The sequence below is a fragment of the Podarcis vaucheri genome (genome assembly GCF_965113315.1).
Source record: "Podarcis vaucheri genome assembly, chromosome: 1".
Lineage (NCBI taxonomy): Eukaryota > Metazoa > Chordata > Lepidosauria > Squamata > Lacertidae > Podarcis > Podarcis vaucheri.
In genome coordinates, this window is record NC_138759.1 from 73,299,285 (window position 1) to 73,325,956 (window position 26,672).

Below are 26,672 nucleotides of genomic sequence, written 5' to 3' on the forward strand. Positions count from 1 at the left end.
ATATATGTGGGATATATACGGGAATAAATATATAAAATAATATGTTGAGATAATTTGGAGTATGCAGGAAGATTAAAAGAAATGTAAAGAACAACAGAAAGAGGGGGGAGGGAGTCAGGGTTTGAAAAGTTAAAATTATGATTGAATAATTGTTGTTATATATATAAATGAAATTATAAATAAAAAAGAGATGCAAAAGCAGTGGTGATAGTAGGGGAAAAGGGGGGGCATAGAAGGGGCAAAGTATATTTCTAGGTGAGCAAATTGTGCCCCACATATTAAGATCTCTGAAGGAAAATAACCATACTTGTTAATGGCAGAGTCCAGCAATGAGGGCAAACCTTTTTGTTTAGGAGAAGCCCCGCCCCCAACACTGGTGTTACCTTTGACTCGAGGTAGTCAAGCCCTCTGCAGACCCCTACTGGCATACAGGACCCTTCCAGACCCCCACTTACTAGGTAAGTGGAAAGGAGGCAGCAGGGCCTTACATTGGGAAGATCTGAGAGAAATAAGTGAGAAGTGAATACCACAGAATAGAGTATGGGCGCTTCTGAGGGGGAAAGGGAGGCATGGAATACCAGTGGTGGTCCTGAGGATGTTATGGAGGTGTGACAGGATTCACATATTGAAATTGGTTTGGAGAACTAGAAAACGCCTTTCAGTTGTGGCATCACAGGTATGGAATATTGTTCCCATGATGGCCACCGGGCACCAAAACCAGTGCCAGGTTAAAACTTTATTCACATGCATTTTGGTGGTTTTGATGTTTTTATTCCTTAGGATTTTTTTATTGATCTGTTTGTTGTGTTGATTTTGAGAATTTTTGGGGGGCTGGGTGGTTTTAATATTGTATGGATAAACTGCCGTTTTATTGTTTTTTAAAAGTTGTATATTTTGTATGTTTCTGTAAGTCACCTTGAATCTTTGTGAGAAGGTTGACTAAACAATTTAATGAAATAATCATAATATATTTTCCAATTCCTTTATTTTTAAGGAAATGTTTCATTTCTTGAAATATATTTGCCAAAATATCACTTTCCTGAGCCCATTTCCAAACTGAGATGGCATGAATTGTCCCATGTCTAATGAAAGAGAGCAAGCAACCAGAGGAAGAGGATACAACTAATATGATATTGATATAGATATATTAGATAGATAATATATTTAATCAGATACATTTTTCTTTAGCAGGGTAGACTTTAGAAGAGCAAATGCTGACTTTAAAATAAAAAAGCCCACCTTTACAAAGTAATATTGTGAAGAATAGAAATCATAAACTGGGTTTTAAAATACCCATTTGTGGCATGCCGTTGTAAGGAAAGCAAACAAATAAAGAATTCTTGAAGAGATCTGCCGTTGGTGTTTGAAGGTCTGTGGCAGCATCTGAAAGACAAAAAGGGAAATAATTGATTAGTGGGTTTTGTTTGATCTGTTCAGGGATCAAAGGGACAAATACTGTCTGCAAGGATGAAAGAAAGGGAAACTGCTCCCTGTACTGATTCAGTTATCTGCTTAATCATACACTCTTTATTGTGCATTAGAGAGTTGCTGCTACCTGACCCTGCCTCAAACTTTGAAGCAACAAATGCAGGGCCTAAGCACTTCCTGCTGTTGCTCAATAATCTCATATGAATTGGCCGTTGAGGTGTATTGTTGTTATGCAGATCTAGAAGAGTGAGATGCTTATTTTCCAAAACATGGAATTTCATTGCCAGCCTATTTCATTGCCACCTAGTAGGTGGGAGTAATAGGTTCTCAGCTTGTGAATGAGGGCTGCTTTGCCCTCATCTTCCCAATCCCAGGCGCCGAGAGTTATTTGGAGACCCCTCACGGAGCTTACAGTTCCCAGCACCCTTAACAAACTACAGTTCTCAATATGCTTCAGGGGAAGCCATGACTGTTAAAGTGGTACAAGCGTACGGTGTGTTTTTGATCTAGATCTAATAGGCTTGAGTTATAGAAGTGCTGATTTTGGGTGAACATAAGCAGAAATGTCTTAATGGTAAGAGCAGCTTGGCAATGGAACCAATTACTTAGAGAATGGTGCCCCCCCTCCCTCATTCTTCCATTATCTGCAAAAAGGAAACATGCACATTGGATCTGGTAGCATTATTGGTCGTATTATTTCAGCTCTGCTTTAGAATCATATGCCTCATGTGCTTTGCCATCCCTTCTACTACATCGCTCCTTTGCATTCCATTCTTCTTTCCCAGAGTCTGGACAGTTTCGTTTTTTCTGACATAATGAAGGGAAAGCACTGTTAAGAATTAAATTGGCCAGGCTCATGACAGGCTCATGACAAAGCATCCAGTGGGTTTGTCTTTCTCTGTCTGTTTATAATCATGCATGCCTCCTCTTGCACTTATAGTTGCAGAGTCAAGGGTTGTGAGACTTAAGGAAACAATACTAACTAAGTTATGAGAGTATGGGCTGGTGACAACAAGGTCACATGGGACCCTGTGAGGCTGGATCCACAGGATGTCACAATCTCAGGCTGCCAAGAGTGGTTAGGGTTAGAAGTCAAGCCTGCTTAATTGAGCTCTCACCAGCCTTCTCTACAACATAGAAGTGAAACCCAGGCGCTCTTCTTTGCCTGCAGATGGCAGAGAAAAGACTGAGAGACATATGAGCACTACTAATAACCGTAAGCATCAAGTGGCCTGTTTTTGTTATTCGTTTGCTGCTCTCTAGAAATCAGTTGTAAATGCATTTTCCTAAATGTCTTTATTTATAATAGCCTGGATTGAATCCAAGGATGATCTTCTAGATGCCATCCATTCAAAGATCGGCTGTTTTCTGCCATACACTACTACAGTGTGGAATGAGAAAAATGAGACCAGCCCTTCAATCCTGTGGTCCCTGGGAGGTCATCCAAGGGGGCAAAGGATGTTTCAGATCTCCCCCTCCAAGGGTGGTTTGACCTCAGAGATCCGATTCACAAGGCCTTTCCGCACAACTGAAGAAACCTCTGCAGCCCTTGCCTTAGTGACATCAGAACATCAACATCGTTGGAAGTTGAAAGCGGTGTGTGCTGGTGTTAGGCTTAATTTTGTGCCAACATGCTTCAGCAATAAGCTAAATTAGCAACAAGCTTATGTAGACATAGAAAATCATATATAATGATCATAGGGGCTTCTCTGGTACTATTTTAAGTATTAAACCTCTGTGCAGTGGTACCTCGGGTTACAAACGCTTCGGGTTACAAACACTTCAGGTTACAGACTCCGCTAACCCAGAAATAGTACCTCAGGTTAAGAACTTTGCTTCAGGATGAGAACAGAAATCGCACAGCGGCGGTGCGGCAGCAGAGGGAGGCCCCATTAGCTAAAGTGGTACCTCAGGTTAAGAACAGTTTCAGGTTAAGAACGGACCCCCTGAATGAATTAAATTCTTAACCAGAGATACCGCTGTATTATATACTCTGGTTCAGGATGCGCACCATTAAGTATGAGGCTTTTAGAAGTATTTTAAATGTAACTGTCAGGTTGCTGGAACAGAAAAAGGATATAGTAGTACAGGTACAAAAAGTGAGAGTCTGGTTGAGAGGGAGACGTCAGCCAGTTTCACCTAGCCCTTTAGCTCCTAACACTGAGAGTGTATCTGTGATGTGACAAGATCAACTGGGAGAATTCAAAGAATTCATAGCTTTCCCAGACCTCCAACCTAGTGAGACAACTATAGTAACCCTGGAGGCTGTGAAGGACCTTGGGGTCTCAAATTTCAGTGCACCCTGTATGATGTCATACCCACCCACCTCTACAGTTGCCATACATCCAGAATTTCCCAAATATAGCTGACAATCGGCCATCAGAAGCAGTGTCTGGGCAGAAATCGCTGAAATGTCTTGGAAAATCCAGATGTATGGCAAAAAAAAAGCTCAGCAACTTTGGCTGAAAAAAGCAAAAAGCTCAGCACCTTTTCTGTCTGGATTCTCACTTTTAATAATAATAATAATAATAATAATAATAATAATAATAATAATAATTTATTTGTATCCCGCCCATCTGGCTGGGCTTCCCCAGCCACTCTGGGCGGCTTCCAAGAAAAATATTAAAATACTCTAATACATCAAACATTAAAAGCTTCCCTGAACAGGGCTGCCTTCAGATGTCTTCTAAAAGTCTGGTAGTTGTTGTTCTCTTTGACATCTGGTGGGAGGGCATTTTGAAATGTGGCAACCCTATATTACCTTCCATTTTACATCATAGTTGTGGTGCCCCCACAACACCCCCAAGGCTCGATGCCCAGTGCAACTGAACTGATCACGCGCTCCTAAATCCACCTCTGTTAGAAGTGGCATACAGAATTTCTGCCACATCATTCTCATGGATGGATGTTGTTGAATGAAATGCCCTTGGATGGACTGGGTCAGGAAAAGATGAAGGAGCAAAGGAATGCTGCTCTGTTCTCTTTTCTGCCCTGCAAGCATGAGCCCGACAGAACACAAGGTACTTATGAGGTGATCTGCCTTCTTTAAAAGATATTTTACAAGAACTCAGGCATTGTATAGAAAAAAGATGGCTGTCCCCACTGTTACTTGCATACAATCTATTTGCATGTCATTCCATGTCATCCCTCTCCAGGGCATTTCTGGCTTCTTCTCAACCCTTGTGGTAGCTGCTGTGCTTTCTAGTTGCACCAAGCAGCTAAATCTTATAAAAAAACAAACAAGCAAATAAATAAGTCTAAAGGAGAAAGGGAGAAATATTAAAGGCAGCCCTCAGGCCACCTCATAGAACTTGGCAGGAGTATAAATTTTGGAACAAGCCACATTCCAATTTAAATATTAATCCAGAAGCTGCAAATCAAGTGAGTTTGCTCTGGAATGTGGACACCTTCCCTCCCAAATTCCTCACCCTTTGTGATACCATCACGTCAAGACTACTTTCTTAAAATGTTTCATCAATGAACACGTGCACAGTGGTAATGCAGAGCTGGGAAGAGTCTGCAAAAGAAATGAAAGCTAAGGAAATGAAATCTAACAGAAGAAAAATCTCCTGGTTAAGCCAGAATTGAGGGCAGAGTGAAAAAGGAAGCCCAATGAAAGAAGAAATGGGGGGTTATTTCACCCCCGTAATAAATATAACACAAATGTTCAAACAATGTCAAACACAGATAAATAGTCCCTTTTGGTTCTCTTTTCCTCAATTATGCAAGATCTGGAAGTCTGAGGAAATGTTTGTTATTCCTTCTGAAACCAATCTTTCCTCTTTCTGTCATCGACCCAAATAAAAAAACCGACTCTGGATACTTATTCTGCATCAGAGTAGCTTGAGCAGCTGTTTGATACTGATTGCCAGATCCCTTCTTAGTAACAGGAAGCCAGACAAATTCCCAAACTTCTTCAGTGTCAAACATGCCCATCTTCTCTTGTTAGAAATAAAAAATAAAATAAAAAATGAACACAACCAGAGAATTTCAAAAGTTTATATACCCTCCAACATTTCTCCAGTGAAAACAGGGACGTCCTATTTGATGATGATGATGATGATGATGATGATGATTTACTCTTTACACTCCACCTATCCGACTGGATTGCCCCAGCCACTCTGGGCGGCTTTCAACATACATAAAACATAATAAAACAGTAAACATTAACGAACTTCACATACCTCCATACATTCCTCCAACAAAAATAGGGACGTTCTAAGAAAAAGTGGGATATTCCAGCATCAAATCAGAAACTGGGACAGCTTCTGTAAATCCAGGACTGTCCCTGAAAAAAAGGGACACTTGAGGAGTCTGGGATTATAAAATACAGTACATTATTTTGCATTTTCTTACTTATTTGGTAAACAGTAATCACCCAGATTTCTCTGAGAGTGTTGATGGATGATTTGTTCATGGCTTTGATAGCTTTGTGCTCATACAACATTTGAATCTTTTTCACATGACCGGAAAAGAAGGGAAACAAGATGAATAATTGATTTGTTAACATAAATTGTGCTGCTGGGCCCTTTAGTTGTTTTTGCTGCTGCAACAACCTAAGACAGTCTTCCAAGCATGCCCTCACAGAAAGATGTGTAAACTCCCATTGGAAGGTTATTCCCCAACTAGGAGAGACGGGGCAAATCAGAGAAGTCAAAGGAAGAGAAGTTAATAGTTTGTCATAGCTTTCCCCAACCAAGTGCCCTTCTGTTATTTTGGACCTCAACTCCTATCAGCTCCAGCCAGCATGTCCAGTGGTCAGGTATGATGGGAAAGTCTGGAGGACATCAGTTTGGGGAAGTCTAGCTTATTCTGTTCTGCTTCCTCTGCCCTGATGTGCAATCATGACTAAAGTACCCCATCAAAATTTTATAAAAGATACAAAAAAGGTATGATGCTAATGATCTCCCTTCCTTCCAGAAATAACTCTGCTGCAGTGGTCAGTTGTCCCTCTATTTATTTATTTATATAATGTATAGAATAACCAAAACACATAAGGCAAAAATTGTACTGTACTACTGAAAATATTAGAGTAGCTAAACCAGGGATGAGCTGAAACTTCTCAAAAGAAACTTTCAGCAGAGGTAGATGCAGAGCTTTGTCAAGGTATGAGGTGAAATTTACTGGTGCTACCAGAGTTTATCCCAGTGGTGGGCAATTGCCCCCCCCCCCAAAAAAATAACAGCCCATCCTTTAGACCAACAGAACATCAATCAACAATGTGAGTAACCAGGCAGGGCAATAGGGTGAAAGGTGCTTCTTCATGCAACCTGGTCCCAAGTTGCTTAAAGCTCTGTAGGTCAAAACTAAAAGCTTCAGCCGGGCCTAGTAGCATATTGGCAGCCCACCCAAGCTGTTCCATTAAGAACAGTGTAGCTAATGCATGAGAAGAGAAGACTCCCTGGAAAAGACCCTGATGCTGGGAAAGATGGAGGGCACAAGAAGGGGACGACAGAGGACGAGATGGTTGGACAATGTTCTTGAAGCTATCAACATGAGTTTGACCAAACTGCGGGAGGCAGTGGAAGACAGGAGTGCCTGGCGTGCTCTGGTCCATGGGGTCACGAAGAGTTGGACATGACTAAACAACTAAACAACAACAAAGCTAAGGCTAATCCACTCAGGACCCTAGCTGCTACATTTTGAACTAGCAGTAGTTTCTGGACACCACCCTTTTCTGGCCTGAAAATGAGGCCACAACATGGTGGAGAGAGAGGAGGCCTGCCCTAAATAAACATATTACTCTGTGTGGACTGCCGCAGAACACAATACTGTACCTCTTTGCCATTTTAACTCTCACACAGCCACTTATTGTTTAAATTCTTTATACATTGGATTTATTGATGGAGTTCTAGGCATTTGGTGAGCTTGGAGACAGGAATCATAAATCATATTCCTTCTTAAATGGAACAACCCAGTCAGATGCTTGTTTGTTTGGAAGTATGCCCCACAGAGTTCAAGAGAATCTGCTTCTAAGAAAGTGTCCACAGGTATGAAATCTCATGTCCACTTCATCTTTGAGCATCACCTTTTGTTTAATAATAATATGGGCACCAAGCCTTAGTTTGATCAGCATTTTCCCTCCAGGTCAGTTTTTGTAATGGCATCAAGGTAGCATATGCAGTCATTCGCCCACATATTCTTGACTGTACTTTGCCAAATGCAATTAGTAACCAGTTTTATGGCTTTCGGACAAACAAGCTATTTTCAAACATCACAATGAGCTCCTTATTCCTGAGCCCTGTTGAAGTCTCAGTAGGATACATAGGAATTTGCCTTTAATTAGGGCTTCTAATAGAAATGTCAAAAGAAAGATGCAGCTTAACCTTAAGCATAATGGAAAATTAACAATTTGTTCAGCTACCATATTTTCCTAGAAACAGACCCCTTTTGATGTTGGAACGCAAATAAAGGCAGGCCAGATCCCCTATAAAAGAAGGTTAACTCTCATGTCATTTTAAAATAAAGCTAAATGGATGAAACTGAAACAACCGTCTCTGTTTCTTCCCATGCCAAAGGGTAGAACATGCAACCATTTAAGCTACTGCATTGCTTTCTTATACATTGCTTTCTGATAAAAATCAAAGCATTTCGTTCACTTTTCTGCTTTTCATGTTTCGTTTGTAATGTGTGAAGAAGGACTGGAGCTAAGAGCCACGAGATTTGCTTTGTGTATTGCAGTAGTAGAGGCAGATAAAGTACATTAGAAATTGCTCATGATTCTGAAATGCTCAATTACCCATCATAATGAAGATACAAGTCATGAATGGGATGAGGGTCACTCACTGTACTGAAAGAAGAGCTTTGCAACAGATCTCTCAGATAAAGGTCAGAGCCTTCAGTAGAGAAGTGCATAAGAGGGTCAGTGCATCATATCCAATCCCCACACCGGAAAATATAAGCCCAACGGACAATTGTGCATGTCCCTGTTGACTCACCTCCTAGCCATTTCAATATGGTTAGGATGGTGGGCTCTAAATAAAAAATGGTATTCCAGCATCTCAGACCAAATAATCATGAAATTAAGAATCCAAGTCTTTAATTGCCAGATATCCTTACCGTGAAGATGAATAACTAGTAATGTGCACCATGCACAGGTTAAGATCCCAAAACTGAACTGATGCATTGCTAAACTTCTCTGTCCAAAAGCTACCAGGATAGGGAGCAGTTTGGGAAAAGTCAGATTTTGAGTTGACTCTTCAGAATCCCAACTTTCAAGTTAGTGTTCTGCCCACCAATGCCTCTTGGGAAATGCCCCCCAAACCAATTCCAGCAGTAGCATTTGTGACAGTTCAGCCTTGAGCAATAAAGTAAGGTACTCCTCCAGAAAGAAATGCAATTGAACTGTAAAGTGCACCTTCACATAAGCATGTCGGCTCTCATGTGAGCTGCACCCTGTGAAGATGATCAGCAGTAAAGCATGTTCTCCTTCTTGGAGAGCACGTGTTGTGATGGGGGCTAACAAGATACCTCACTGTTGCTGGGAGGGTAAAGAATTTTGGCCACCATATCCATTGGTTCCTATCTGTTGCTGGGGAGATTTATATGTTGCCGTTTTGTGATTGACAGCCATAGCTTATATATGCCCTGCGCACAGCGTTGAGCTTCCTCTTTTCCCTCCCTCCCTTGCTTAGGGTTGTTCGCTTGACCTTGCTATGCCTATCATGGGGTCGTCTGCTTTGGGGCAGGGGCCCAGTAGGAATTTTGTCCATTTGGCTGATTGGCTGGTGCCATTTGGTTTTTGCCTACTGTGTAGCAAATCGTCACAACTTGTAAGGTTGTGGTTAGGCATAGGTTTTATTAATTTGTTGGTGGAGGGGTACAGATTGGCTGTGCCTGCCCCTCCAAAATGCTGCTGCAGCAAGGGTATTCCCTTAAAGGAATCCAGAGGATCGCCATGCTTTTGTCCGAACCCCTGTCAAGGGGCTAGGGCCACGCAAGAGCCCATGGGAGCATTTGGGGAGAGGTGAGGCATGGTACCCAGCTCCGTCTCTCTCCCCAAAATGTTTTCCCTTTCTGACTTTGCGGGCGGGCGAATGTCAGTTTGTCCCCGTGCAGGGGCAGATAGTCGCTACCAGTGCCTAAGCAACCACTCACATTGCTTGTAATTTTAATAAAATTGTGGCCAAAATTATGCCAAAAACCTTAAACTAAAATTATGTGTCAAGTGTGCCTTATATGGGGTGGCTTGGGGACCTCGACGAGCAACATACTATCTTGTGTCTCAAAGCCTGTGAAGAAAGGCATGCCAAGCGGCCACCACCTCACAGGCAGAAGTAAAGTGCCTCACTAGTTCCTGAAGCTGCCTGAGAGTCACACCTTTGGCCTTGGAACAACTTTCCAGCCTCTTTCTGGAGGTCAGCAACTTACTCTAAGGGAGGCAACCAGTCTCAGTCACCATGTCAAATTGTTGGCTTGCACCTTCATTTTCTCTACAGCTAAGGGGAAGCCAATATAATCTGCTCATTCCTTAAATTAATGTATTAAGGGCAAATATTGTCCTTAATTGGCAGGGCCTGCAAAAAGCAAATTATTGAGATAATTAATGACACAAAGCAAACCAGCCTTGCCCTGAGGATCCACCATATCCCTATGGTGGCTGGTATCCATTGGGACTGTAAGAGCTTAAGGCAGGAAGCTAACAGTAGGTCTAATCAGAGTAAATAACAGGTGAAACCACAGCCAATGGCAGGCAGAACCAATTAATTATGGTTTTGTCCCCATCCTCATCCCTTCTGTGTTCTGCAAGGACAACACTCAGAATAGGAAGCTGACAGCCAGCTTCAAGCTGACATCCCTAGACTGGTTGTAAGTATGAAGCTAGGCAGATGGGGTGGCTGAGGGTAGACTGAGGTTTGTGAGGTAGTGCCCATTTGCCCCAATGGACTGGTCTTCTCTCTCTCTCAAGCACATTTTGGGCTGCACAGGGGCTGCAGGGAGGATGAAAGGAAGACCTGTTATAGGAACAGAAGTCTGTTCCATTCGCATGCAGACACCACTGGATTTCACCCTGATAAAATTATTATGGCATAAACTTTTGTGGACGACACTTCATCAGATGCAGGAAAATATCTTGGGACTGTGGTCTAGCAAAAGCACACACACAATTCCAATTAGTTGTGCCAAATTCCGGACTGTTTTGAGGATTGTTTTGTACTGATTATTTGCCCTGTTGATTAAACTGCTTGCAAAGCAGTCAATTTCCAGATACAAGTAGAGTCCCGGAAATATTATGCAGCCCGCAATTTGCCAGTTGTCTCTTGACAAAGACCGAGAGTAAGCCACTTACTACTCTTTTTATACAATGAATCACTTTTCCCCCCTTCTTGCAAAAAGGGAATCGTCTAATGAAAATTCAAATGTATTGCTTTCCAGGATACAAACATAAGCCCAGGCACTTCATATACTCTGTAAATAAGCCTCATTTGCCGCACTGTGTCAGCTAACAAGTGATTTTAGTTTTACATGCAAACTCCAAGGGGAAATTTTTCAAATAAAAACAGGTAGCTTCATTTCACGTCCAATAAGCAAACATTTTCAAAATATTTAGACATCTGTATATAATAGACTTTATAAACTGTTTGTTCGGAAGCGCAAATAGATCTCTCGCTGTTTGAGTTACCGTCTATGTTTCTCATTGTAGAAAACAAAACAAAAAAATTCTACCTACAATGCAAAGCCACATGTCGTATTCTTCTTTCCTTTAGGTTTTCAGAGTCGGGCCTTTACAAGCAAAGGAAACAACTTCTTGTTCATGAGGCCTGATTCACGAGTGTGGTGGTGACCATGTGGGTGGGCACTTGTCATTGCAGATGCATGGGTTTTACAGCATGCAGCACAGCGTGGAAAGCACCTCCTTGTGTAGTTCTCAAAAATGTATGGGGACACCAGCTGGTTCAGAATGTAGCAGCTGGGATGTTGGATATTGACAGCAAAGCACTGCAGCAGTTAGATCCCACCAGTTCTTAAATATCTCAATGGAAATTCATGGAGGACAAGGTTACCAATGACTACTAGTCATGATGGCTATCTTATAACCCCTAGTGTATTGGAGATCTGTACTAGGGGGTCAGTTTGTTTCCAAACCCTATCCAAAGTGTTGCCCTGAACAGTTTGGTTTCCATGTAGCAGAGGGTGCAATCCCATACAGCTACAGATTCCCAACTGGTTCAGCACCCATTTGACTTGCATAAAAGCAGCCTCCAACCCACCGTCGCTGCACTTGTGAATATGGTTGAAGAGAGGGTGCTAACTCTTGTCCAGGGTGGAGGCAGACCAGGCGAAACAGAGAGAAATATGCACATGTGCAAGAACAACGAACATTTGCACAGTGTTAAGACTACAACAACCTATGATGCATTGTGAATGCGTGTAATACATGCATAAGCAAAAACATTCATGTCCTTTAATGGAAATGAACAGTTGGACTTCCGGGGTGGTGCCTCCGGCAATGGCGGACTCCCTCTGAACCGGAGGAACAAGCTCCGCACGAAACGGGTCTTTTCTGCTGCGGCGTAGCGGGGACCCTTCTGAAAATCACAGGCGGATGAAGCCTGTGACCGTGGGACTCAGCGGGCACCCTTAGCGCCCCCCCAACCCACTAAGGAACCCATAAACGGGCTCCGAAGTGAAGAGGGGGAAGTGGCGCGGTGCTGTGAGTCAATTGCTTTTTCTGTGGAGCGAAACCACATAGCTGTCGCCGGAGAGCGCTGCCTTTTTCCTGGGACAATTTGGCATCTAAAATAACCAACCGTGAGTACTGGAACGCTAAATATTCGAATTTCAAACAAGAATTGGCGAAATAAAAGGAATTTGGACTTTAAAATTTACCCAATTTGGTACTGAAACGGAAAGGGCTAAACAGGAAGTCACCCTTCCGTTTTCTTGTAGCTATAACAAAGCAAAGACAACGCAAACTAGAGCCTTAAAAACCACTTTCAAAGGATCAACTTTCATCATTCAAAATCACGGAACCCCCCTTCGGAAGCAGGAGAAGAAGGGGGACTTTTATTGAGCCGTTTAAACCTGCAGAAATAAAGCTAAAGTAAAGTAACTTTCCACCGTCCTGACCCTGGAGTGGGGTGTCAGATTTGATGACTGAAGCTCATTGACCAGAAATAAAGGCTTTGACAGATAGTTAAAAGGAGGGAAATATTGTGATTCCATTGTTTCCTTTTGTCTTTTAAAAGAACAAATATGGACAAAATATCTTTAAAAAGAAACTCTGTTGCTATTGTTTTCAAGGAAAAGAACAACCAGAAGCTTTTCCCCCTAGAGGGGAATGGTGAAATTGTAACTAAATTCTGGAAACTTGCAGCTGTTACTGATTACAACTGTGGGAAAGAATTTTGTGACCTTGCAGGACAATGCCTTTAGAAGCACTGTTGGGTGCTTTCTGTAAAATAAATGCCCTACTGGATCAGTTAAGTCAGAAGATGGATTTTATGACTAATGCTGCCAGAGCCTTTGATCTGGTAGTGGAAAATTACATGGAGCCCACTCAGGAACTAAAACAGGAGTGTGCCATGACAGAACAACAGAAAGAAGAGGATCCTGTTGAATCTGGGACGCCAGGGATGGAGGGACTTTTGGGCCAGCAGGAAAATGAGCTTTTGGATCTGATAAATGAACTTGGAAAGGGCCAGACTTGGAAATACAAAGTTTGGCTTGAACTGGAAATGGGGGATTGGATAGACCCCCTATGCAGGGATGTTTGGGCTTTCCAAGTCTGGTAATGGGCCGTCAGAGGTTTGGAGCTGTTGGGACTCCCAATTTTGGAGGGAATTTGAAATATGTTTTAAAATATCACATGGAGCTTAGTCTGGACTATGAGAAAGGGGCTGATTGGTTGAAAAGGGTCAAAAACACTACTAAGCTGGAGTTTCCGCGAGTGAAAGAAAAATATGAAGAAGAGCTGCGAAAGGGACATGGAAGAGATTTAAAGGCCTCGGATATAAGAGCACCAGGTTAATGTGCCAGACTAATGGGACAAAAAAGACTGACAATCCCAGGACCTGGGGGAGGGGACGCTGGAATAAGATTGGATTGTGCTTATTCTATTGTACTTTTTTATTACCTGAAATGTTTTATGAACGTTGGAGAAATGTTGAGATGAAATTACTTGGCTCTTGTAAAAAATGTAATGTTTAAAGAACTACGTAAAAAGGTAATGGTTAAGAGAAGTTAGTAAAAATAAGATTGAAGTTTTAAGCCTTAAGGTTGTTTTTATGAGATAAGATGATAATAGAGTAAGGTACGTAATGTCAGAATATTATGAACTATGGAAAGGATTTGCTGTGACAATTATTAATCAAGATACAAGAGATGGGAGGAGGAGGAGGTCATGGAAAGAAGGTAATGAAAATGGAGAATTTGAAAGTGATGTTTTATTTCTTCTTTTTCTTTTTGTGTTTTTGGTTTTTCTTTTTTGTAATTGTGTTGGTTTTTTCTGTGTGCAATTTTAAAAAAAATTCGTTTCAATAAATATCATTTGAAAAAAAATAATGGAAATGAACAGTTGACAGAATTGAAGAAATAGTGAGGGCACCACAGTTCATACGAGACAAGGCTGCTTTACTATGAGTACATCTGCATATGAATTGTCAACCCGGAAATAAACGTTATTCCGAACTAACCCTTATTCATAGTTCCATTTACAACTGCAGCATTCTTTATATTACCTTCACATTTTTGAGCTTATCTCCACAACCATGAGTGACAGACACACTTTTAATGCGTATGGTTTTAATTTTTTTTTAAGTATCTCAGAATTATAACAAGAAGTCGGGGGACACAACAAGCCACATCACAACTCTGTTGAACCCATGGGCCATGTTGCTCACTTTTGACTGAAGGAATGATTAGGACAACCACTAGCTCAGTGTTTTTTTCATAGCTAATTTTGCTACTTTTGAAAAGAAATATATTTTATTCATCATCGTATCACTTGGATATCAAGCTGGCTCCCTTTGTGAATCATTAAGAGTATGCCTTTTGTGAAATAATATAAAATCATCCACCAGAGAAAAGGACATTAACCGCTTGTGCTTTGGAGCCAAAACTTATCTAAAGAGTATTTCTACCAGGCTAACTTTTACTTATTTTGCTTTGATATAGAGGGTGCCAGCATCCCAACCAGAGCCTATGGAGGGTGGGCAGGGGGGAATCTCATTTGTTAGCTGCCTGAGAAATACTTACTTTTTAACGAAGTTCACTACTTAAAGACTTTACATGGTATGATATTGCTGGGAGCTGGAACCTGACACCCCCCTTCTCCTGCCTTGCCTTTTCTTTCTTCACATATTTGCTTTTATCAAGTCAGTTTTACTCAAGTGACACTGAAATATGGAGATTTTTCTGATCCTTTCTTTTTCGAGAAGGAGCTTATCAGTTGTAAAGCCTACATTTTTTAATGTGAGCTTTGATGTTAACAGCCCCAGTGCTTTTCTTTCTTATTTGGGGCATTAAGTTCAATTACATATTCAAAGTATCTGTTCAGTGCTTTTCCTAGATTTTTTAATAATTCAAATGGCTAAGGTTTTTTTAAGGTCTCTTTCATCGATGTTTCATATATTTTAGATATGTGATTCAGGTTCAGTCCAGTCTTTCCTATCCATTTTTCCACTTTAGTGGCTAATACTGACCAGCAGTGAATACTTTAGTTCAGGTTGTTTCATGCATGTGGAGTAGCAAGGAATCTGTGGAGTAAAAAATAAAATGGAACAGCTGGAATAGTCAGTACTGCCCTGAGTATGTACACTCATTTCCAGGGAAACTGGAAGTGCGTATGTACACTCACTTCCAAGGAACTGTGTCTCCACAGCAGAAATGGGGGATCAGTGGCCTGCAAATATTTATCCCAATTTACATTGTATTTTCCTGTAAGCAAAATCTGGTGGAGCTCAGGGAAGGACAGAAGCCCCCTCAGAAACTTTATTCTCCTTATTGAAATGCATATGGCATTCATTTTATATAAATACACAAACTCTTTTGGCTTTCCTCTCAGTTTTTTCCGGGTATTTTGCCTAAGAATTGTCAGTGTGAAAGCCTGAGGTCATTCCAAACTTCAGACAGAGCTCAAGCCACTGTTAGTCACTGTAATCGTTGTTTCCCTCCTTCCAAAACTTATCTTGTGGGGTGAAGTAAAGGGGGACTGATAGGTGCTGAGTCCTAGTCCTTCAGTTCTCGGTTTTCTGGCACCAGTGAAGGGTTCCAAGCATACTCAGAATCATCCATTGACATTAGACACACGGCTCAAGCTGTAAACCAGGAAAGTTGGAAACTGCGTATCAGAAGTCACCCATGTCTTATGATGTCTGCTGTGAGGCTTCCCAACAGCATTCCTGCATCACAAGGATTAGTTTAGGAAGAGGGTCTTGTATCAGACTGAGCACATAACTTCAAGGGCAGGGGGTGGACTCAACATCAAATGAGCTCAGGTGTAATGTGTATGGGTTGCTCGTGCGTAAGTTGCCACCTCTCCAGGCTTTGTTGCCTTGCTAAACCTTTCAGTCTGGGCAGCCCTTCACTTCGTGGCTGCCTCAGTCGCTAGCAGAATCCGTCAGTGGGCGTTTCTTAAATCTTTTCCAACATAAAAGTTGTTTGACACCCAGTCTCCTCCTACTCTCTCTGCGCGGAAGTCTTCTGCGCAGGGTGGGCGTGGGTAGCGGAGGACCCGTGCTCTCCCCGCTGGTGTCCGATGAAGAGTCCTGGAGCCCTCTCGCCAATTCCCCCATCAGCCCCTCTATATCCCTGGTGTTGCGCTGATTTGCTTCCCCATCTGCGGAGCTGCCTCTCTCCCTGCTGGGCCCTTCTCCAGCATCATTTGAGAGCCTTCCCTCCGCCTCTAGCTCTGATGTCAGTTCCCTGACATCAGGGAACAAACTCATGAAGCCACCCTTCCAACCCCCTCCGTTATGAGGTATCCCTTGCTCCAAATTAAAATTGAAAATGGTATCTTAACGTTACCGTTTGACAGGAGACATAGCACCAAGAAGGAAAAGTTGCTTCCTCTTTCACCCTCAGAGCACAAAATATGGTCTGAAGCTCAACATCAAAAAAACACACGAAGATCATGGCCACTGGTCCCATTGTCAGCATCGCCCTAGAGCCAGCGCACCAACTGGACTCGTGTACCTCTACCCCGACTGGGCTAGGCGAGCTGGGTAGCACCGCCAGAGACCTCCTTTCTCACAGGAACAGGTCACAGTGCTGTGGACTCACAGCTTAGAGCTGAGAGCACCGGATTCACTGTCTCAATAATACAGTCGTTGCGCAGCATAGTTTTGCAGAGTCTTGCAGAGTATAAACCACTCGGAGAGCAGCTCTGTAGAATATCTTCCTTTTATTCTGTAACTACAATTATGATACAAAACTATATACAGAGCTGAATATTCTAAGCATAAATCAATGCTACACTGAGAGTCTACAGCTGCTCTTAGCAGCAATCTTATCTCTAGGATCTCTAACACTCTCACTCTCTCCGATACACTGACTGACTGACTCTCTCACACACACACAGAGATGTTGCTGGGCAGAATAAGTAGATAGGCAGGACACGCCTCCTCCTCTCTGGAGAGTCAGCAAAGACCATCAGGAGATGATCGGGAGATTCTTGGGTATGGGAGGGGTGAAATCACCTCCTGGCAAATAGAAGGGGAAGAAATGGAGGCAGTGAGAGATTTTACTTTCTTGGGCTCCATGATCACTGCAGATGGTGACAGCAGCCACGAAATTAAAAGACCCCTGTTTCTTGGGAGAAAAGCAATGACAAGCCTAGACAGCATCTTAAAAAGTAGAGACATCACCTTGCCAACAAAGGTCCGTATAGTAAAAGCCATGGTTTTCCCAGTAGTGATGTATGGAAGTGAGAGCTGGACCATCAAGAAGGCTGATCGCCGAAGAATTGATGCTTTTGAATTATGGTGCTGGAGGAGACTCTTGAGAGTCCCATGAACTGTTAGGAAACTTTTCAGGGTTTATCGGAAATACACATTAATAGTAAACAGGAACCGAGATTGGCTATGGCTATATACTTGCAAACTGTCCTCCCATAGGCAAAAGCTCTTCCATAGCAGGGACTATGGGACTGTGGCTGCTGATAAGTTGGAACTGCATGGGCACCCCTTGATTCTATACCTGCCAACATTTGTCTCATTCACAGGAAGAGGATGAAGAGCTAGAAGAGGAAATGGGGTAATATTATTGGCCCCATTCCTTTTAACATTATACTCATTGAGGCTGGACATCCAAGTATGGGTGGTCTGAACATGGGTGCTCATTGAATGTGGATATCTTACAAGTTTAGAGCTAGATGTGCATAGGCATGAACAAGATCTGGAACTCTGAACACAATACTGCCACAAGTATGCATGGAGCCCCTTTCATGGAAGAAACACATCAAGATGCACTTCAATGTTTCATTCTTATTTTGTACTATATGTTTCATTCTTATTTTGTACTATAAAATTTATACATCGCTTGATTGGGGCGGGGGGGGGGGACTCAGAGCGGTTTACAAAAAACAACAACAATAAAATTATCAGTAAGAAAAATCAGCAATAATAATTTGAAAAGTTAAAATAACAATAGACTAAAACAGATTAAAACTCACACCAACTTTCTAAACATCTGGGTTTAAATACCTGTCCCTGGTTTTCAAATACTAGCCATTACACAGGAAAGACACAGAATACCCACAGAATATAGCATTTACGTTAGAAGCTGCTGGATGTGGGATGCAATGATTAAAGAATCGGGAGTGGGGATGTGGCGGGGAGATGAGAATAGGGTGATATAGGGGCCCAAGGTGGGCCTTGAGGAGAGACTTGAAGGAGGTCCAATGAAGAGAGAGAAAGCTGCTGTTCTGAATCTAGTGAGCAAGACAGAAGCAAGAGAGGGAGAAAGTACAAGAAAGGAAGAGTTGAAAGCCACCCCCCTCCCCTCAAAAAAACCAACAAGCAGCTATGGTTTACCATTTGGATTGCATATTTTCGACAGTATAACTAAAGCTTTTCTTATGAGGTATCTGACCTGCTGTACAGAAACAGTGTAAATCCAATGTCAACACAATGGCCACCATGTTAAGGATAGGATGCTTAAACTTGCTTGGGGGAAAGGATGTGGAAAGTTGTAAAAATGGAGGTAGTGCAGAGACTTAAGGGAGACTGTTGACAGGAAAATAGTGATGTAAAGGAAATGCATGTTTAGCAGAGAACTGCTAAACTGCTGTTACTAATACTTTGTGCATTTGTGTAACTTGAAAATGTGTTTTCTACTGGAAAGTTTACTTTGATGTGATGAGCGATCTCAAAACAATACAGTATTGAACAGGAGGGGAAATCCTAGTTTCCTTTGCTTTGATTAAACAATTGTTCACATAATGGTTACTGGATTAATTGCACAATTATTTAATAAATAACCTTAGGGCCATGTGATGAACTTTTTTTTTTTCTTAAAAAAACACCAAACCCTTAAGAAGCAGACTCACTAAGCAATTCTTCTGCTAGAGACTCACCACTGGGCAATCATTAGGAGTGGAAATGAGTGGTTTTGTAGTATTAAACACCTCTCCAAACTCACCTATGAAGTAAAGCAGCAAAGAGAACGAGGATAAGCTAAGTCTTGGGCTTAATGTGCTACTCTTTTCCCAGTAAAAGCCTTTAGAAGGACAGAAAGCTAAAACAAAAGCAGATTTGTAATACAGCATCCCATCTGAATGAAGCCCCCCCTCCCCCCCGGCCGGTCTGGTGCTTTATTAAAGACCAGGACGTACTCAATACAAAGAGTTCCCTTGCTCAGATGAATACGCCTTTCACAATTTGTTTGGGAAGTAGGAAGGGGAGGAAGGGGAGGTTAACACACAACAACAGCAGCAGCAACAACACAAAAAAGTCCATTCATGGGATGAGTGGGGAGGGAGGGGAGTCTGAGGAGATTTTGCTTCATAACTCAAGTGAGAACATTAGTGACACAGAGACCTGCTTAGAAACCTTAGTGTGTTTCAGTGTTTAACAGAACAAGTCATTAACAGATATTCAGGCTCAAAACTAAGGCATCTGCAGAAAAACGTGTAATGACGGACCCTCACACAGCATTTGTACTTTCCTAACAGTGCAATAATATGCACTGCTACTCAGAAGTAAGTTCCATTGGATTCAATGGGTTTCCTCCCAGGTAAGTGGGTATAGGAATGCAACCCAACAGCACAATCCTATACATATCACTTCAGAAGTCAGTCTGATTTCAGAAAGTGGTAAATTGATATAGGATTTCAGTCTTCATCTGTTTCACATAACCTGATAAGTAGGTTTGAGATATGTAGAGTTAGCCTACCCAAAGCAACAGAATGCTATCCCATTGACCTCTTTGCTTTACTTGTTTTAAAGACACAGAGATGTGCTTGCTTACAGGTGGAGACCATTTTGCACAGGGGTTCTGTTCCCCATGTGCATCGGCAGAGCACACATAAACCCACCACACCCCATTCTGCCTTTTTGGGCCACTTCCAGGTTGGCAGCGACACGTGTATGCTTGATCGTGCATCAATCAGACGTGCCTAAAATGGTCACTACCTGAAGATGCTGGTGCAACCAAACCAGTTGTGTTCCAATAGATCCACCTTTGTCTGTGATGCAAGGATTTCCACTTGTGCAATGAAACTTTCTCCTCCTCTTCCTCTCCCCATGCCGCCTCTGGAGGGTTAGGGGGGGAACCCAGAAGAGATTTTGGAGGTGTGGGAGGATACAGGGAGAGGAGAGGGAGGGGAAGTTCCATTGCACAGCCAGAAGTCATTGTAGTGGCAGGTAGGTACTTCACTGGATACTGCCCATTGTTTCCTCTTTGGGGTGGGATATATTTTTGTCACCATAACCTTCAGTGAATACTTCTCTTTTCTGAGGCAGTTGCGTCGGTAATCCATTTGAACCAGGAATCATGTTGCTATACCACCATTATACGTCTGGTGGCATTATTCACTTGCACAGTTTACACTATCCCACACCTCGCCATCCATGAATTGACAGGAAATGTATGAAGAAGGGAAGCTGCACTACATAGACTGCCTTTGGTGATGGAGAACCCTAATCATGCAGTGTCCTAAATAACCGGGGGAACCTAAACTCATAGAGGAGATTCCTCTCTTTGTATGCTTCCCAATCCATGGATGAAGAGGGTTGGAGCCACGGGGTGGGGTCTCACCCCCCCCCCAGTGTTAGTTGATTATCGGTACATAAAAGTATGTGAGCTAATAGAACTGACTCAGTGGATTAGCTGGTTGGAGAAATACCTGTGACAACATTCCATTCTTACCTAAGGAGCAGCTTTCAGGATACTGCTAGATTTTCCGATGGAGGCTTCCTTGCCTGGAGTTTTCAGATGGGACTGATTCACCACCTGTGTTGGAAGATAAGCACCTGACCACCATCATTCACGTCCAGCTCAGACTAGTATAATATGCTTTATGCAGGGCTGCCATCAAAAATAGTCCATAAATGCCACTGCTCATTTGTTGACTCATCTTGATCATCCTGAACATATAACACAATTTCTAGAAAGCAGGAATTTGCCATTCCCCATTTGTGGTAAATAGTGAGTAGTTTGTTTACGCTGAGCTTAATTACACTCAGAAAATAATTGCAGAAATTCAGTATAACATCCTGTTGCAAACAATTAAATTTAAGTTTTAAGAAGTCCGCATGCATTGACAAATGAAAATACCTTTTTGTTTTCAGCGTAGGAAATTAGGCAGCAGTTATAGCAGTCACAATTAATATGATGTGGCATTATTTGTTGTAATCTACATGGCATTTTGTACCCTTTCCTAATCGTTCTGATGCTCCAATGACCCAATAAAAGCCCAAACCATGTTGTCTACAATTTTGTCTGCATCCCTGCTTGACATCAACAAAAATTACTGTATTTTTCATTACTTTGGCACCTTTCCAGTTAGGAAAATACAAGTCTAATGTGATTTCTTTATTGGCCCATAAATGCTGCCAGTATGATTATACATGAGACCTCTCATTTCATATGCTAACCCCAATCACATTCTTATATTTTAGTAATTATTATGGGTCAGCAAGAATTGATCGGGCATTGTGGTTTTTCCATATGAACTTCATGCCTTTGTGACAAACACATGCCTTGATGCAGTTTAGCTTTGTTAGCCTTTATTATAGAGAAATCAAGAGTAGGTATTATATCAACATTTTGCATGTTGTTACCTTGGTCTTTGACATTAGGGTGACACCAGACTTTTGCCAACAAAAAAAACCTCTAAACAAAGGGAGCTGCAAAAAGTTCCACATTACATCCCCTTTGTTTACCTTTTCAATGTGCTACCTCTTACCTGTTCACAGCTGTTTCATTTTCTCATCTACAGCTTTGGTACCCTTTTAAAAAATAACCAGAGGCTTCTTCTTAAAGTAATCCCAGACAGGCTGGGCAATATGATGAGTTATAATCATAATGATTATAATGAGTAAGGCCAATACTTCACAGGGGGGAGTTTTCCACATACCATGCCCTATGTCTTAACTGAAACATATTTGATGTACATATTCACTCATGCTGATGGTAAAATATTGACTTTGTTTAATGAGGGAGCACTACCTATTAGAATCTGAGAAATGCAGGACACTTCATATTTTAACACTAACCATTAAAGATATACTCAGTGAGATTCTGTAAAAAGTTAAACCGTATACTTCTAGTTCAATTAAGCCAGTACATATTAATAAAATGCCATCTGCATCCTTTAAAATCTACTGGTTGCACTCAAATGCTGATTTTTAATGTAAAATGATTGAGCACTTGTTCACCTTATTCACTCAGAAGGATCAGCCTCTCTGATGGAGGCCAGTATCAGATATTTGAAATAATAGCTCTATAATTGGGCACTCAGTCCCCACACACAATTAAAATCAAGTGAGCAGAGCGAGGTATTCGCCCAACCACTTCAGTTGTATCGGCCCACATGATTTTATCTACTGATATCTGCTAGCATACAAGGGGTGAGGAACCGCCCTGTGGCCCCACCCCTCTCTGCCCATGCATTGAAGGGCAGGATTGTTGTGCAGGAACGCCTCATGGAATCTCCCTCATTTGTGCAAGGTTCTAAATCATGGGGAACGGGGGCTTCAATATGTGCAGCAGACTCCCCAATGCACACACCTAGTGTGTGGAGGGCAACAGGTCCAAGGGACAGAGACAATACAAAGAGGGTGGGCAGTGAGGGTGGCCCCAATTTACCCCTCACACATTTATCTTGTGCAGAATTATTGGCAACAAGAAATCAGAAGTTCGTTTGTATGTTCTCCATTCCTAGTCATCCATTCCCAGGCTTATGTTACTCCATAGTTTAATGGCTTTGGAGCACACCTAGAATAAAGCTTTACTAAGCGTATTTACCAGCATTTTGAACTTGAGTGAGCATCTTTCATAGGCTTAACAGTTAACCCATTAATTTCGCTTCTGTGGAATTTATTTGTTCTTTTTGTGCAGGCACCATTCACTTTGCTTTTACTAAGATGATGACAGGATTTGCATTTTGGAGGTTATAAGCTGCTCTCATAAACAACTACACTAGTAGCCATAAAAACGTATCTCTGGAAAAACTCGGAAAACAAAATGCCAGCAAATTAACAATTGGCTCCAAATGTTCCAGGAAGGACATCTGGGAGGCAGCCAAAAGAGAAAATGTCATAAGCATGTGTGACTTCAATTATCTTCACATCAACTGAGTAGATGTATATCTGGATAATGACAAAGGGACAACCACAGTTCTAGATATGATGAATGATTTGTTTTAGAACAATTACAACAAGCCTTTGATTTAATTCTGAGAGTGCCCAGAACCTTATTGATGTTGTTGTTGTTTAGTCGTTTAGTCGTGTCCGACTCTTCGTGACCCCATGGACCAGAGCATGCCATGCACTTCTGTCTTCTACTGCTTCCCGCAGTTTAGTCAAATTCATGCTCGTAGCTTCGAGAACACTATCCAACCATCTCATCCTCTGTCGTCCCCTTCTCCTTGTGCCCTCCATCTTTCCCAACATCAGGGTCTTTTCCAGGGAGTCTTCTCTTCTCATGAGGTGGCCAAAGTATTGGAGCCTCAGCTTCAGGATTTGTCCTTCCAGTGAGCACTCAGGGCTGATTTCATTAAGAATGGATCGGTTTGATCTTCTTGCAGTCCGTGGGACTCTCAAGAGTCTCCTCCAGCACCATAATTCAAAAGCATCAATTCTTCAGTGATCATCCTTCTTTATGGTCCAGCTCTCACTTCCATACATCACTACTGGGAAAACCATAGCTTTTACTATACGGACCTTTGTTGGCAAGGTGATGTCTCTACTTTTTAAGATGCTGATTATTGATGTAGTTGTTGCCAAACCACTCGGAAGCACCAACTGTAACACTGCTGAGAGTTATTGCCCTCAACTCCCAGATCCTCCAGGCGAGATGATGTGACTTTGCCTGGTCCACAGAACACCCCTTCAATGTAGGAACCAGTGATTACAGAATAGGACACTGGCTTTGAAATCAGGGTGGCTGAGGATCCACTTTCAGACCAAGGGCTAGTTACAAGCCTGGTTAACCTGCTGGGAATTGCATTCCACTGGTGGGTGGTACCCAGTGCTGGATTTACATATAAGCTAAACAAGCTCATGGGGCCCCCTGGAAAATTTCACTATTAATATACTTCTTAATTGTATTTCAACAATTACTTTGATAAAATACATATTTTGTTCTGTGCAAATGGCTTTAGATACACCTGTTAGGTTCATAAATTACTATATAGCATATATTCAACACACAAAAAACAAAAACAATTTGAGCTTGACAAAGGACAGCTGGACATATAAAGGGCCCCATTACCTTCAGTAGCTTAGGGCCTCATCAAACCTAAATCCGGCCCTGGTGGTACCGGAGACAAATATGAGCAGAAACAAGAAGTAAACATATATTTTATGCATTTTATGTATTTTACTCAAGCTTTTATGTATTTTAGATTTAAAACACATTTCAGGGGAAATTATAAGTAAAATATATAAAATGTATCTTAATACATAAAATATGTAAATTGTATGTATAATATATAAATCTTTACATTTTTAACAATAACCCTAGAAGGATGTGTAAAGTGTAAGCATAGAGGAAAATGATTGACTAACAATATCAAAGGTTGTCAAGTGATTAGGGGGTGGGTGGAGTTTGCCAGAAATGGCCTCACGGGCCAAATTAGGGCTGTGATCCAGAGCTTGCCAGCCAGATTTCAGATGGCCTCAGAAGGTTCAGCCTGCCACTGCAACAATAGCTCTCCCTGAGTGAGCTCCCTGAGCCAATGCTGACCACAGGGAGCTCACCAGGATCCTGTTCAGCAGGGGGTTTTGTATTGCTTTGCCTAGGTTCCAGCATCCAACTACAAAATTCAATGTTACGACTAGATTTGGCCCTACTATTAAACTTAGCCACTTTGGGTTCTTTGAGATGGGACACCTCTGCCACAGGGACAAGTGCCCATGCTTTGACCCAGCCTCCCCTAAGACCTCAATCCATGACAAGACAGGCTAGGGCTGCAGCATCATGTCTCAAGGTCAGTGTGCCCTTCTGTCCATGCCCTTCAGGGTCTATTGTGTTTGGCTGAAAGGGACTCCAATACAGCCACGTGCAGCAGTTCTTATGAAATATACTCGGAGTCAAGATTGGATTTCATGCTGTTTATTCAGCTCATAGTGGTGAGGAGGAATGAATGTTCCCCCAAAATATCTGCTTTATATACATTATTTACACAATGGGCTGCACGTGATTGGCTAACTCCAGGATTCTCCTGTAGGCCAGTCAGGTTGTGGATTCACTTCCACCTGGAGCTGGATTGGGTGGCTCCTGCGGACCAATCAGACTGCTGCATTGTTCTAGGACCAATCAGACTGCTGCATTCTGAATCCTATTGTTCTAAAACCAATCAGACTGCTGCATTTTGGATCCTATTCAACTCAGTACATAACATCTCAATAGCATGGATGTCCTATAAACCTACAGTGGAGGGGGACTCCATTTTAGCAGAGAATCCAGGAAGGGCTTAGCATTGGATCCTGCTGAACTGAGCAGGCTTCCTCCCCCCCCCCACCTCATCTAACAAGGAGGGCTAAATCCTACTGCACAGCCAGTGCAGGATTTAACCTCATCTTCCTTCCCATCAACTGACAGTAGGTGACTGTGGTTTGGGAAAATAGCCTGATGGGCCAATTTGGGCTTCCTGGCAGGCCAAGATTTGCCCTGTGTGTCTAAGGTTTCTCAACCCTGGTGTAACTCTGTTCTCACAATTCAAACACACAGGAGAATGAGGACCCATCTGAGGAACAACCTTGGGTTATTTTCTTTGGAACCCCTCCTCCAAATCACTGTGATTGGCTTACCGCTGGAAAACATTCCACTATTATTAAAAGTTGGCCTTGTACCTCAAAATACCCCCTTGTCTCTCTTCCACACCTGATCTCCTCTTGAGCTCTGAGAGTTTTCCTAGCTGGCTTGGTTTGTTTCTCAGAAAAGAAGGGGGGAAGGTTGCATATTTAACTTTTTTGAAAACCTGAGACAACAGAGCTACTGTGAAGGTTGGAAACTCCCTGTTCTGCCTTGACAAGCCTTATTAGCAAGCAACCTGATTTGGGAATACCTCAGACCACCCCAATTTGGCTTGTAATTTGGAGTATACACACAGAGCCAATGCACACCCCTAATATATGCTGCTTTCAATACAGATATACCATTCTCAGTGGAAGATCCACACCATGGAAGTAAAACCATCAAAATATGTGTATGTTTCCTAAGAATCAGTGATAACACACTACCAAAAAAAAGTCCAATATAATCAGAAAATACTCATTAGTGATCCCACCAATTTAATATGCAAGCAAGTGTGACAAACTATCTTTATAAACTATAAACACCCTCAAGAAGCTTTAATAATGGAAAAGCTATCTGTACCCAAATATAACATGACAGTACTGTAGCACCAAAAGAGAGAATGAGAGAGAGAGAGTTACAGACCAGACAAAGTTAATTAGTGAATGGGGAATCAGAGCCAAGTGAATCCACAGTTTATTCTAAGTTCTACTGAAACCTTCTAAACAGGAAAGTTGAGTGAATATATGTATTGAACCATGCTTCCTGTATGAAAGTAGAAAGGCAGCACATCCTGCAGGATGATCTTATAAGCATAACTTCAGCTCTGCGTAAGGATAACT

The 26,672-nt window shown here is 42.0% G+C and overlaps 1 protein-coding gene across 3 annotated transcripts in view; it reads right to left on the bottom strand.

Moving 5' to 3' along the window:
• Positions 1 to 552: 552 nt before the first annotated feature.
• LOC309516667 (uncharacterized protein) overlaps positions 553 to 26,672 on the bottom strand; it is a 75,850-nt gene continuing 49,730 nt past the window's right edge. For all 3 annotated transcript variants that reach the window (XR_014212962.1, XR_014212963.1, XM_082195439.1), the window contains one exon: positions 553 to 1,383. Coding sequence is in view for 1 of the 3 variants with exons in the window: in XM_082195439.1 (XP_082051565.1) it covers positions 1,271 to 1,383 (113 nt within the window). In the remaining 2 variants the exon portion in view is untranslated. The remainder of the gene's footprint in view (positions 1,384 to 26,672) is intronic.